The sequence below is a fragment of the Gallus gallus genome, chromosome Z, assembly GCF_016699485.2.
Source record: "Gallus gallus isolate bGalGal1 chromosome Z, bGalGal1.mat.broiler.GRCg7b, whole genome shotgun sequence".
NCBI lineage: Eukaryota > Metazoa > Chordata > Aves > Galliformes > Phasianidae > Gallus > Gallus gallus.
The window spans coordinates 16,936,243-16,951,181 of NC_052572.1; the positions used below are offsets into that span (position 1 = coordinate 16,936,243).

Below are 14,939 nucleotides of genomic sequence, written 5' to 3' on the forward strand. Positions count from 1 at the left end.
TTGCACAAATTCAAACCAAAAGGCTACTAATACCAAAGTGCCCATGACTCATCACTGTGATGAAGAAGATGCCAACACTGATGCAATGCTGTTGGAGTACATCAGTTTTGCCATACTTGGCATGTGAGGAGAAAGCTCTGCAGAGGGCCTTTTGTTATCTGAATTATGTTTTAAGTGAGTTTTCCCTAATTGTTTATCTGCTGATGCCATGTTCTAAATCAAGGAAAATGATTACTTTCTAATTTTTCAAGAATGTAAAGTCTTATTTACTATTTTTTCTTCCTATCTTTTCTTCCCTGATCAGGCTTCTTAAGTTTTTCTGCATGGTTCTCACCACTGCAGAGGCTTCCTTCCTTGTTGTTATCCAGGCCAACATGCAACAGGAAAATCAGTAGTCTTTTTGCTTATTCTTGGGGACATTGGAGGATAGGGGTTGTATTTTAGGATAAAAAGTTTAGTACAGAATATCAGAGGGCCTTCCAGATAAAATGTGTGAGTATACAGGCATGTTTCCACAATGTCTCTGGAGTCCTTAACAGTTGTAAAGGTAGCCAACATACCACCATGAAAACTATTTTACAAGAAATACAGCCAAATTCAGATTATTTTTTCCACTGAAGTTCATGTAGGTTGGATTCTTCACAGTCATTTCACTACTATTTTCATTTGGTTAAAAATAATACATCAGACGCATAAAAGCAGTTAATGATAACAACATAAATGTCTGTAAAGCTTTGATACAAGCTCTTATGAGTTTACAATCACCACAACCATGGAGAGTTAGAAACTAACATACCTACCTGTTCCCAGAGCTGCCACTGACTCATACACTAGTAAAGAGGAACAAAGAGAAAGTCTGAAAAGGCTGGTTCTTCTGCCAAGAAGGTACTAGTTGTGTCAGGCTCACAGAGGAAATGGAGCTCTATTTTGGTTGGTTGGTTGTTGGTTGTTTTCTAACACCAAATTTTCCATTTCAGTTCCTTATTGTGTTTTCATTTTAGGATACTTTTCAGCATCAGTTCCTTACAAATACCTATGCAGTTTTCAGATTAACCATAGTTGTTTTTCTACTTCTCCCAAGGACTGGATCTACATCTCATCCGGTTTAATGCCCCCTAAATTGGTACCACACCTTTCTGCAGTTTTGCAAGGACCTAGCTCAAGAGAACAAAGCTTTAGCATCTTAGTCACAACTGAAAGTGACACAGGCACTTCTGATATAGATATCTATATAAACCCTTCCTCCTTCTCATAATCTGTACAGGCCTGAAAAACAGGAAGCCTCGTTAATGCAGTAGTATAGCTGAAGTAATGGGTACTCAGGAGAGTTACTGATAAGCAGCCTGATAACAGACTAACAATTGAGATGTCTGTAGTCCAAAGGACTACAAGTCTTTACAAGATACTTATAGTGCTCTACAAGGACGGGCAGAACAGGAAGTGTCCAAATAATACAGTACAAACTGAACACATGGAATTGCTAAGGACTGGCACTTGACAGACTACCTAGTTTTTCATCACATTTTGTCACACACACACACAAAAAAAATGTTTTTTACATTTAATTTTAAAAATCTGTCAAATCTGAAAAACAGCATGCAGTAGAAAGTACAAAATACAAGATACAAGGGATTGATAAGAGAGAAAATATGATGTTTTGTTTTGCTTCCTGACTATCAGTGCCGAGCACTGTATTTGCTAGCTGACAGATTGCTCGCATACCTGAGCAACAAATCCAGGGACTGAGTTACATGACTGAGCAAGAACAGAACAAAACGTGGAGAGAGGAACGATCACACTTCATTTCCGCATAGTGTTCACATCAGCAGTTCTCTCTCTTAACATGGAAACCAAAGCCATTCAGACACTCTCCTCAGTCAGATCAACTGAAAGCCACTTATCTAACAGCAGGCACTTTTTTATAAGCAAGTGCTCTACACAACAAGCACTTTCCCACAGCAGCTCTTTTAACTTTCACATACACTTTACACATAAGGTGTGTCTTCCTTCTGTACTTCGCCCACAGCAGCGCATCTCTGTATGCTCTAAAGTGTACTCATCAGCCTCCTCACTTGCAGTTCCAGTAGTCAAGGAAATCCATCCCTTTCAGTACTCTCACAAATTATTTGTATCTTTTAATATAAAGCATCCACTGAAATTAAGGGCTATGGCTGACTAAAGGCCACAACAAAATATCAATTATCCAACCACCACTGTAACTGCAGCTATCATCACTTCACAATGAACTGCAGTAGGAACACCAAATTTATCTATTTTAAACCTAAACAGAACAAATTATTATCAGAGGGACTATTCTGCTTTACATACTGCTTGTACTCAATTCTGCAGGACACACAATCATATTTGGACATTCTTTCAAATGAATTTGGACAGCTTAATACAGCATTTTAAGGAGCTGGCAGATGGTCTGCATACTTTGCAGCCATTAAAACCTCATGCTGTAGCCTGTTTTGATACTTCAAGATAAGCATACTCTTATCATGTAAGAATTTGGAGAAAGAAGATCTTGCTAAGGATCTTACATACCACAGCTAAACAATTCTTTTAATACAAGTAGCAGTTTCTTCCAGAGTATTTTGCATATGCTTCCCAAATCTGTTATGTTCTCTTACTTGGAGCAGAGTCTATTAGATGCTGAAAACGGAACACAGGCAAATGTCACAGAAAGGTACAGAAGGAACACTCTGGGAGATACTAAATCCCACCTGGTACTGAATTCTAAGAATAAAAACAAATTTTAAGCTTTGCAGTTCAGTTCCCAAGCAAGCATCACCAGTGTGTGGCTTTTGAACAGCTTCACAGCTGTTCAAAATTCAGACACCACTGGCCTTTACCAACTAGTAAAATAGGAAATTGCATGTTTCAGGTTTCTTCCTAAGTAGTATTAACAGTAGGAGCAGCACTCTCACTTCAAAAGCTCCAAGATTCGAAGCATGATTCAGGCAAGTGTTGTATATATTACATGTAAATAGAACTTACTCAACTAATTTTTCTCTATTTTCATCATTAATAAAAGTAGCAATTAGGAGGAAGGTGAAATTTTAAGGAAATCTCAGCATCCTTGGGACATTCACATTTGAAATAGTATGAAATAACATTTGTCTTTGGAATGACTTAATTAAGGTTTGGGAGATTTAACAACAGGACTTGGATAACGTTATGGCACTCAAAGATAAGCTTACAACAGTATATACATTTAGCTAACATTTTAATACACCACATTGCTCAAACATGATTGATATTTCAAAGCAAAGTATACGAATCCTTCAGCTATTAAGTTATACCTGAATTCTCAGTAACTCGTGTGTAAGAATTCCAATTTTTCTTACCTCAAGAGGTTGGTAGGATTTTTCTTTACTTTTTAATTAAAGTGGAAAACACTTTTTTTTCTGTCCTTGTATTCAAAAAACTCCAAGTGGATAAACCATGCTGCATTCTGCTTAGGGAAACTAATAAATCAAACCCCTATTACTAACTGCATTAATTAATCCCGATCCCCCCAAAAAACTATGTAACTTCAGCATAGTGGAGTTAACACTAACAAAAGTTACTTAGTTAGAACATTGCCTTACCGTGTAAATGCCAATTCTACAAACAGCAAATGAGAGCTGGATACATTCAGACATAGTCTAAAGAAATTAAAATAAAGATGTTACCAATAATTCTGGTAATTAAAAATTAAGTTCTCTCTCCTATCTCTCCCCTCTCCCCTGAAAGAAATATCTGACAGTATATTACTTTATGTTTCTCTTCTAAGGCTAGACTAAACAAGCTGTGAAAGAAGCCATAAAAATTCAGATTATTCAAATACATACTACTTTTCACAAAGCAGCAGCTGCCAACAGCATTGCATTTACTAATGCAGTATTTCATTATAGGCCTTCAATCATCCAATGTTACACAAATGCCCAAACACAGCATTAACATTCTGCATGCAAGCTTTCAGTCTCATTTATCTTTATCCACTCTGGCTTAAAAACCACCTGCATTACATATTTTAACAGAGTCATGCATTTTCTGCATTTCTAGTGGTATGCGAGAACTCCCATGTTAAAATATTATACTTCTTCTCTTCCTACATCATAATTAAAGTCCACTTCTTCCTTATGCCAAGACAGTGCAAATACCTTCATGTTTCTTTATTTCTGAAGTCATATTACTTTTGTTTTCTGAGATTTTCATGTTTAAAATAGAAATCTCTACTGTTTTGAAGAAATATTTCATGTAATCTGTCACAGCTGTCAATAATCGTATCAAAAGTTTTTACCCTCAACTGGCTCAACTTCCAATCTGCTGTGATGCCACAATTCTATGTCTTCTGCAGTCACCCAGAGATGCTGAGGATGGACTATGAATTTCTGATGAAACAGATGAAAAAGACCTCCTTAAATAGGATTAAAAAGCCAGAAAATATATGCAACTTCCCCCCACACACAAAGCAAAACACGTTGTAGGTTTGCCATTTTGACGTACAGTCAAGCACAATAAATCAGGCTTGCAATGATTTATTCTGAACAGATTAAGGAATTCCTTTCAATAAGGTTTTGAAAGATCTTTTCTTACTGTGTGCAAAAATTAAAGAAACCCAATAGAACACTTGGTGCTTACCAATTTCTTCATGTACTTCAACATTTAGAAGGCAAAGTGCTGGATGCTATAGGCTTCAAACATCATCAGCAGGAAAAAAAAAATTCCTTCTACCCACCCAAAAAAAAATGTGAATGAATTAGCCATTTCACATTTTCTTGACCATAAATCTATTTAGCATCTCTTGTGAACAGAGTAAAAAAAATTACATGGCATTTTCCGTTTGCTATAACTACTACATTTAAACTTTAAATAAGTAATATTTCACTGAACTGTCTGAAAGTCAAAGCATTCAGCATGAAAACCTCAAATCAAATCTCAACAGCATGGTTGAATTTCTTTTCTGTATTTCAAGCTATAACGTTATTACTGATAAAAGAATGCTGCTTCCAAATATCATTTAAATTGACAGAATGCTTTTGGGTTTTTTCAGCTTTCAGAAGAAACATCAAGTTCCACCACCCCCACTCTGAGTTACCCACTAGGGGGGGGGGAAAAAAGGCAGAAAAATAGTAGAACTGACTTTGAGAAATCCTGTTATACACTGTATAGGGGAATGAACAGTACCCATATTACTCCTCACAGCATTGGCCTACTTCACTCCACAGGCTCCAGCAACTGATTCATTACAGGATCACAGAATGATTTGGGTTGGAAGGGATCTTACAGATAACAAGTTCCAGGCCCCTGCCATAGGCAGACCTGCCATCCACCAGCTCAGGCTGCCCAGGGCCCTATCTAACCTGGCCTTGGACACCTCTGGGAATGAGACATCTACAGCTTTTCTGGGCAGCCTGTGCCGGGGTCTCACTGCCCTCTGAGTAAAGGTTTTTCTCCTGATGACTAAACTATATCTACCTTCTCTTAAGTTCAAAAACACTTGCCTTTGTCCTATCACTATTAGACTGTGTAAAAAGTCAGCCTCCCTCTTGTTGTGGAAAGGCACAATGAGGCCTCCCTGGAGCCTTCTCCTCTTCAAGCTAAATAAGCCCAGCTCCTTCAGCCTTTCTTTGTAGGAGGTGCTCCAGCCTTCTGATCCACCCAGGCCTGGACACAGTACAGCCAGTGGGGCCCCACGAGGGCAGAGCAGAGCGACAATCCCCTCCCTCTCCCTGCTGGCCGCCCCTCTGCTGATGCAGCCCAAGATATCGTTGGCCATCTGGGCTTCAAGTGTGCACTGCTAGCTCATGTACAGCATTTCTACCATCAGAATCTAAAAAGTCCTTCACAGCATGGCTGCTCTCTGCAAGTTTTTCTCCCCATCTGTACACTGTCTGGATCTGCCCCAACTCAAGAGCAGTACCCTGCACTTGTCACTACATTAAGTTCTTCCAGAACAACTTATCAAGCTTGCCCCGTTTCCTAATGTTTAACCTGAGACTGTATCAATTTAAAGCCATTATGTAAACAAAGGATGATGCATGTATTGATTCCTACATTCAGTATCACGACAGACTCTACCCTGATGGAAGACACATCATTACATGAGATCTACTCCAAAAGTAATGCCTCCTATCTTATGATGATGGCCAGTTGGCCACAACATCAGATGCAGATGGTGGTGGTACGGCAGTAGAGTCTGAACCTTCCCAGCACTATTTCATTGCATTTTATTGCTATGCAATAGATGGCAGCAGAGAGGCAGTCTGACAAAATGGTGTCACACATGGAAGTGCATATGAAGCAAAGACACATCACCAAACTCCCACATGCAGAAAAAATGGCAGCCACAGACATTCATTGATGCTTGGTGAACATTAAGACCAAACAGTGGATGTGAGCAAAGGGAAGCTGTGAGTGGTGCATTTCAGCAGTAACAACAGGGGGCCACCTCTGCTGGTATAGATTTTTATGAGCATGGCACACAGGTTATTGTTCATCACTGCATAGCTAATGGTGGTGACTATGTTGAAAAATAATGTTTTGTAGATAAGAATTTGCTCTACCAAACAGTGCTATTGCACTATTGTATCTGTTGTAGTTTCCATTAAAATAAATAGGAGGCATTTCTTTTGGAGAGATTTATGTGTATAAAGCAGGTGAATCCTTCTGGTTGCAAAGGAAGTAAATGTGCAGCAACACATTTCCTCCTTCTACTGTCATGTACTGTACCACTGAACTTTTCCTCTATTAATTATTAAATGAATCCCTTCCCCAAGCCTCCAATATAATTGCAGTCTTTCATTATTTTGGTTTTGCAGTTCATTTCACATTATAAAATTGGGCAACAAAACAATTGTTGGATAACTTTCATTTCATTTACTTACAGTTTATTGTTGCTTTCTGAAAGGATTTTACATGGTAAGCATGAAAATAAAAGAAAAAAATTAAAAACATAACTAAAAATATTTAAAAGATACCTTATTTGATACAACTCTGCAAATGGTTACTCAGAAAAGATGTCATTTAACATGTCTAAAGTAAGAAAACAAGTCTTCAGGTTGAGTATGTCAAGTGTAACAAACATACATTTGTCAATATCCACCCTTCTGCTTAGGCAAAGGGTCATTTCACAAACATGACATTATTTCTCCAGCTGACAAATAAACCCATGGCTAAGAGACCAGACACACATTTTCTCAAAACACTGCTACTTCATCACATGTTGCAGAAGTGTGACTGTTCATAATGACTTTGAAACACATCCATGTTAACAAAAGAACAAACCTGAAGAATTAGAGCAACCGATCACCAGAGGTTAACCAGGTTAAAAGCAGACATGGCACTGTCTCAGGAGCCTTGGTGAGCAAAATGGGGGACCTTAACCAGCTTCTTGGAAAGGAAACAAACACCAGACAGCTAACAGTTGCAGGAGCTGCCATCCTCATTTTACCAACTAAGAGAAATACTTAATTGACATCAGCTTCATTTGCCACAATTCTTAACAAGTTACAGCACTTAGTTCCAAAATCACAAAACCAGAAAGCACTGTGAGAAAAGGACAGTGGGTTGGGGGTTTTTTGTTTGTTTGTTTGTTTGTTGTTGTTGTTGTTTGAGATATGTTTGTTTGGGTTAATAAAGATTGAGATGTCCTCCTGCTCATTTACAAATATATGACCCACCCTAGCAATAATGTAGAACTACTGGACCTCCCAGGAAAAGGCTCCTCCCCCTCCAATTTTTCAGTGCATAAGAAATATGAAAACCAACAACACAACTGCAAACAATATAAGGATTGTAAGGTACCTATCTATAAGCCGCTTTACATAAATAAATTGTCAGAGCTTACATATTTTAAAGAATGTGTAGACAAAAAAAGCGCATACAGCTATGCTGTAGTATAGGTAGTAGGAACTTTGACCACAGCTGCTGTTTGCTAAGCTTGTATGCTGAACTCCCAGCAGTAGCCTGAAAGCTTATCTTTCTGCACAAGATGACACATACCTTCAGCACATTTCATTAATTACACTTCTAGATTGAAATTACAAACTTTTTTAATACAGCTCTTAGGGTAAACAACACACAAAGTATTTTCATTTTCTCCTGCAATTATGCATAATTAGATTTTTAGAATACCAATCTTTTTCTATATAATCATTAGATAAATTCATCTGAGCCTAGAGTCTAGAAAAAATCTAGATGATGCTGATGGAAAACCAGTGATATGTGAATAGAAGGTAGGACAAGTGTCAAGAACTCTCTTGTCATCATAAAATGTGATCAAATGGATGCACTAGAGAACAGTGCTCTCCCCTCTTTTAGGCAATATTCTCACTAGAACAGTTTTCCACTACTGCTTCCAGGACTGCAATGGTTGAGATAGTGAAAGAATGCAGATTAGCCAACACACAATTAATAGCTGTAAGAACAGCACAGATATTTCTCAAGAATCCTGGACCTTTTTCCCAGTCTCGCTGAAACCTGAAATTATCTAAGTTTCCAAGTAGGAATAAAGCACTGAGAGAAGAGATCACTCACTACCACACATCGTCACCTCACACTCCATACAGGCAGCTTCAGGTTCACTGGTGCTAGCCTTGCGGGCCTTACATATCAGTCATAAATTGGTTAGGATACAAATGTTGCAAGCCAAACAGCCTCTACTCCTGTACAGAGGCAGCACCTCCCAGCAGGAGGAATCCTTTAGCTACAGGCCTCTGGAGCAGACACACTGTCTTCATAAAACCCACTGAACAGAAAGTCTCACCTACCGTGCAGTCAGTACAATTCTGCTTACCCTGGGAAGCACTGGTGGACAACATACAGAATATATCTATTTTCTTAGAGCGACTTCTTATTCTGGAACTAGATCCAGCTCTTCCCTCAGTGAGGAGGCATGGAGATGTTTAGCACACAGCGTAAGCACCAGGAACCATCTTTCCCTGCTACATCCTTCTGAGATTTGAGCACTAATAACTTCAGGATCAAACATCACAGTTGAACCTTACGTATAATATTCCCCAACAGATCTGTCTTCCAAGAAACTATAAGAGATCCACTCATCATTTAGGTCTCACTATCGCGACCACACAAACGAGGCCCAGAATTCAACCACACTTGTGGGGAAATAAACAATTGTAACTCTCATCAAATTCTTGTATCAAAAGAAACAATTTACTGTCTATTGACCCTCTCCTTAAGATTTCACCAACATCTGTAATAGTGGTGCCCCACAGCACTGAGCTGTCTGTTCTGTCTGGAGGGCTCTAACTACTTCAGACCTCTTTCTACAGAAGCATTTGTTTTCTTTTGATTACCCTGCCACTCTTCTCTTTATCTTCTTCAGTTTTACGAAACTCTGAGACGGTGCAACAAGAAACATAGTAATGCAGACAAAAGTAAACCTTGCATTTAAGCAATGTGTTCTCTCTTAAGACTCAGTAACTTGTTGACAGCTGTTGGAATTGGAATGACATTTTAAAAAATATCCTCTTTCCTCTACCTGAGCACTGTTGTTATTTTAGAGCCTACCCATACATCTGTATTGTCAGACTTACTCAAACGTAGATATACATAACTTTGCATTTATCAACACCAAATTTCATCTGCTAATATACAGTTAACTCCAAAAGTAATGCCTAGTATTTATTTCCACGGAAATTGTAACAGATAAGAAGAGCACAATAACACAACTTGAGAGAGCAAATTCTCAGCTACAAAACACTGCTTTTCAACGCAGTCACCTCTGTTAGCTAGGCACTTTTGGCTATGATGAACAACAGGCTGCATGCCGTGCTTGTAAAAATCTGCATGGCCATCCAGATGTGACTTGTCTTTCACGTCACTGTCACCACTGCTGAAACGCACCACCCATTGCCTCCCTGTGCTCACATCCGCGGTTTGGTCTCCATAAATGTTCAGCAAGCGTCAGTGAATGTCAGCGGGTGCCCTTTTTTCCACATGGAGGACTTCAGTGACACACCTTTGCTCCATACACACTTCCATGTCAGGCACCATTTTGCCAGAGCGCCCTCTGCTGCCATCCGTCCCATGGCAACAACGCGTGATGGGCTGTTGGCAGGAAGGTTCAACCACTACTGCTGCACCACCACCATCCGCCTCTGATGTTGTGGGCCAACACCATAAAATAGGAGGCATTACTTTTGGTGCAGCCCTCGTAAACTTGATAACCTGCTGAATGTTTTTTTACCCTTAGCTTTTTCAATATGAAAACTTTTCCTTAAATTGAATCCTAAACTGGGTAGCATATCCCTATCTGAAACTGAAGACAACACTTTTGTGAACAGCTGTATCAACTTCAGTGGCTTTTTTCATCATTAAAGTTAAGCATGAGTTTTGAGAAGTCTGTACAATCCACGTAGTGCAGTACGATCTTCTTGCTTTGGAGACTGATTTTTTTTTATATGGTTTAAAAAAAAAACAATCATTTTTTGTTTCTTTGTACATTTGCTAGCTGTTCTGAGCAGTTTTATCTCTGCTATGCATGCACAGATGGGTTCAGACTAAATGGAACTACATTTTCAAATTCTACATGAGTAGCCCTTGAAGTGACTTAAGAATTTCTTGTTTCTGCATATTCTTAGCTGAAGGTCTAGGTAGTTGGAGTTCAAGCAGACCTGCTTCTTTTTGTGTGGTAAGCAACATATGCCAAACTGGTGTTTTAAAGAACAATAGCAGATTTAAAAAAAAAATAAAAATTAGAAAATTGTTTATGAGCAACTTTACTTTTACTGTTTATGAGGGTGGATAGTGATAGGACAAGGGGGAATGGTCTTAAACTGAGATAGGGGAGGTTTAGGTTAGATATTAGGAGGAATTTTTTTGCACAGAGGTAGATGAAGCACTGGAACAGGTTGTCCAAGGAGGCTGTGGATGCCCCATCCCTGGAGGCATTCAAGGCCAGGCTGGATGTGGCTCTGGGCAGCCTTGTCTAGTGGTTGGCGACCCTGCACATAGCAGGGGGCTTGAAACTAGATAATCTCTGAGGTCCTCTTCTACACAGGCCATTCTATGATTCTGTACTTGAAAGTCCACCTTGAGACCTTCCCTTTTACTTAACTGGACCCCAAACAGGAATGATTTGCTAAGTGGTGAGGTCAGCTGGTCATGATCCACCCTGTGTTTCTGGTGTACTTCAGGTCTGTTCTGACCACTGCAGTTGCCCGTTAAGTTGTTCGGTACTTAAAGGCCTTGAAAATCATTCTTTTATATTCTGTAAATGGCATTATGTATGCATCTGTTGGAAGATTAGAGTGTTTTTTCACTGAAAATTCATCAGCTGGGTAGCTGCTTTTCCTTGAGTAAGGAAGGAGGGGAAGATGTTCATGCTGGGTGCTCACAGTTTTTCATTCATGGTACATACAGCTGTTACACTTGTCACCTACAGTGTGAGCAACAAAGGTCTGTGTAGCCTTGAGCTCTTACCACATGCTAAACTTCCCTCTCATCATAAACAGCTTTTGTCTTCTGTCACATAGTTATCAACATTATTGGGATGTCTGTTGGCTCATTCATCAGATATACCATTACTGAAATTTTTACCCTCAGTGTAGAGCACAGCAGCTTAGACCTTGGGATCTCATCCCTACTTCAGTTTGGAAAGCCAGTGAGGCACAGGTATGAGGGGTCTGTCTGATAATTCTTTCAGAATTAAGGTACAGCTTAATGCTGAATAGAAGTCAACTTATCTATGAAAGATCAACTAGTGTACAGGGTGCACACAGCTGTCCTGGTGTTAGGATCAGATTTGAACTTTTGATTTTACTCACCCCCACTTTTGTGGGTTTGCATTGCAGAATGATCACGTGGACTTGAGTTTTTTTCAGATGAAGCCAGGTTGGAAGATGCACTCAACTTGTTTTCAGTCTGCAGGACCAGGTGAGAACTAGTCAGAAGTAAAATGCCAGATGTGCACAGTGTGAACACGTTTTCAGTAAAAGACCTTGCTAGGCAGCACTGCTTGCTATTGTATACATGGCTGTGGTCTGGAAGTGGGGTGTTTGCTACTTCTGATTATTTTCTGCATCAACAAAGGTGTGTAGAAAGAAGCCCCAAACAAATTTTGGAGCTCATAACCCAAGCCAGTTGTTTTGGCTAGCTTTAAGTTAGTATTTCAGCTCTACGAAGCATAGCTTTCAAATCTAAATTAACTGGGAGTGGTAAATGGAATTCATGCCAGTAGAAAACTTTATCTGAATGAGCATGCTTCTGATTCAGCTAAGTTTGGGAGCTCAAGAACCTGATCTGGCTGAAGACCTGGAAGAAGGACTCTAAAAGAACAAATGTTTCTCCGTGGTACTGAAAACAATTTTTGCTGAATTGAAGATGTTATCAGCCATATAAAAAAGGGCAATAAAAATATCAGTGAGATAGCTCAGCAGAAATCAAGTGGCTGAAGACAGATGAGTGAGCAAAAGAGATACAGAATTTCTTTGCAGAAAGTGAGAGAACTGTTGTATCAGCTCAGCCTGCAATAGGAAGCATTACTGAATTCTCCACATAAACTTTTGTTTCGAGAGTAGCTATTGTGAAGGCTGAAATTTGACACAGCTACCTTGGGAACACAAAAGAATGCATTAATGTGATTATTATTCCAATTACAAGACTGAAATAACAGAAGTATTGCAGCTCTAGAAATTTCATGCTGTTTAGAGAGCACACACTGAAGAAGCAAGTGAATTAGAATGTTTAAAATCAAATTACTTTACCATCTTGCCTGTTCCATGATGAGGATTGCATTAGAGTGGTAGATGCTATTACATCAAAAAGTATGTTCCAGTTGCTGAAAATGTGCTTGTTTGTTACAAACAGCCCTACCCTTTCCTTGTAAATTATTCCAAAGGCTCAATATGGGATGGACCCAATGTTACCAATGTTACTTTGCAGAATGCTGCTCCTAAGTTCTTAAGTTAGAGCTCCTCGTTAGAAGCACCATGGTGATTAATTTAACAAAAGGTTATAAATACAAGCTTTTATAAAATGAGAAAGTCTGTGTTTAGTAAGGACAGAATATTCTTCCTCATATTCCATGCTGATTATAAATTTTGGCTTGCCATCAGTGTCATCAGCTCTTGTTTCTAAATACTGCCAGCTTGTGATGCTGCTGCCTTGAAAGCCTGAGTTCTGAAGTTTTGTGATTACATGAAGATATCAGCCTTCCATTAGCAAAGGAAATATTTTTAGTTTCATACTTAAAAGCATGAATATGGATCCTTACAAGTCCAAAGACATAAGGAAAAATACATTTGGTACTTGTGATTGTTTTGTTTTTGACTCAGTATTTTGGATTATGTGGGTTTAGCCTTTTTTTCCACTTAGAGTGCATCAAAGCTTTCTGAAGTGCAAACTGTCTTGCTATCTTTGGGGACACAAATAGGGTATTTGCAATTGAATAGGCAATTGGCTCATCTCACAGTGAAGCTCCTCAGGATACAGAACTTTTCTTTTGCTTGTCTGGCTGTCTGGTAAGGTGACTATATTGATAGCCAACATGAGGATGTAAGTATCCTCCTGCTAGCTGAGAAAGAGGCATGAACTGGGAAGTCTACCTGACAAGTCCTCTTACGTTTAGATGCAGTTTCACCCCGTGGCTTTGCATATGAGGACAAGCAGCGTGAAGAATATGAGTCTTTGTGCAGTACTTTGGTTTTATGATTTTATGGTTTTAGTGGAGCAGTAGAAGAACTCCTTATTCATAGGACCTCATTTACTTTTGGCATGGGAGAGTTTGAGGAAGCGAGGTGGCATCCAGAAGCCAGCAGGAATTTTTGATGTGGGGAGGTGAGTTGCAGATATTTTTTGGTTTCTTTATTTTTTTTCTTTTTTTCTTTTTTTCTTTTTCTTTTTTTTCCTCCTGGCTGCAACTTGGAGATTTTTGATCGAAGAAGCATCTGTTTTCCACACTCTTATTAGCTTTTACAGCAACTACTGCCTAGTCTTCCATTATTTGATTTCATATATAACATAGATGCAAGACTTTGAAGCAATTAAGAATGAAGTAATCTTTCAGCACACTGTCAATAACGAGACTCATAAATGAAGATTGATAGCACAGTCCTGGCAGCGAGGGGGAAGAGAAAGGAGAGGCTGGAGGGAATTCCATGTTTATGTTTGGTTGTATTAGCTGCATGTGCTTTGGATGGTCCATTGCACAGACAAATTTTAAGAGTTAATATTGAACCAGAGGAAAAAACTCACTCTCCTCCTTTTTCTATTGATGAGGGCTGCGCCAAAAGTAATGCCTCCTATTTTATGGTGTTGGCCCACAACATCAGAGGCGGATGGTGGTGGTGCAGCAGTAGTGGTTGAACCTTCCTGCCAACAGCCCATCACGCGTTGTTGCCATGGGACGGATGGCAGCAGAGGGCGCTCTGGCAAAAAGGTGCCTGACATGGAAGTGTGTATGGAGCAAAGGTGTGTCACTGAAGTCCTCCATGTGGAAAAAAGGGCACCCGCTGACATTCACTGACGCTTGCTGAACATTTATGGAGACCAAACCGCGGATGTGAGCACAGGGAGGCAATGGGTGGTGCGTTTCAGCAGTGGTGACAGTGACGTGAAAGACAAGTCACATCTGGATGGCCATGCAGATTTTTACGAGCACGGCATGCAGCCTGTTGTTCATCATAGCCAAAAGTGCCTAGCTAACAGAGGTGACTGCGTTGAAAAGCAGTGTTTTGTAGCTGAGAATTTGCTCTCTCAAGTTGTGTTATTGTGCTCTTCTTATCTGTTACAATTTCCATGGAAATAAATACTAGGCATTACTTTCAGAGCAACCACATCTTACAGACTCTCATGGCAAGGTAAAAACTTCCCCCCACCTCAGCTCACACTGATTCAAATTGCTACATCATTCTCTAAAACAACTCTTAAAGGCTCATCACAGATCAGGCTGATACACGCAATTGTTTAGTGTAAGATCATTATCTAAT

At 39.5% G+C, this 14,939-nt stretch overlaps 1 protein-coding gene across 7 annotated transcripts in view; it reads right to left on the minus strand.

The window, feature by feature from the left end:
* Nucleotides 1-14,939, minus strand: part of ARL15 (ADP ribosylation factor like GTPase 15) — a 214,356-nt gene that overhangs the window by 196,245 nt on the left and 3,172 nt on the right. For 4 of the 7 annotated variants that reach the window (XM_046905759.1, XM_040656050.2, XM_046905762.1 and 1 more), the window contains one exon: nucleotides 3,594-3,650. In XM_046905759.1, the coding sequence (XP_046761715.1) occupies nucleotides 3,594-3,650 (57 nt within the window). Of the gene's footprint in view, nucleotides 1-3,593; nucleotides 3,651-4,288; nucleotides 4,380-6,875; nucleotides 6,892-14,939 lie in introns of all 7 variants that reach the window. The other 3 variants (XM_001232797.6, XM_046905761.1, XM_046905760.1) reach the window with 2 other exon arrangements.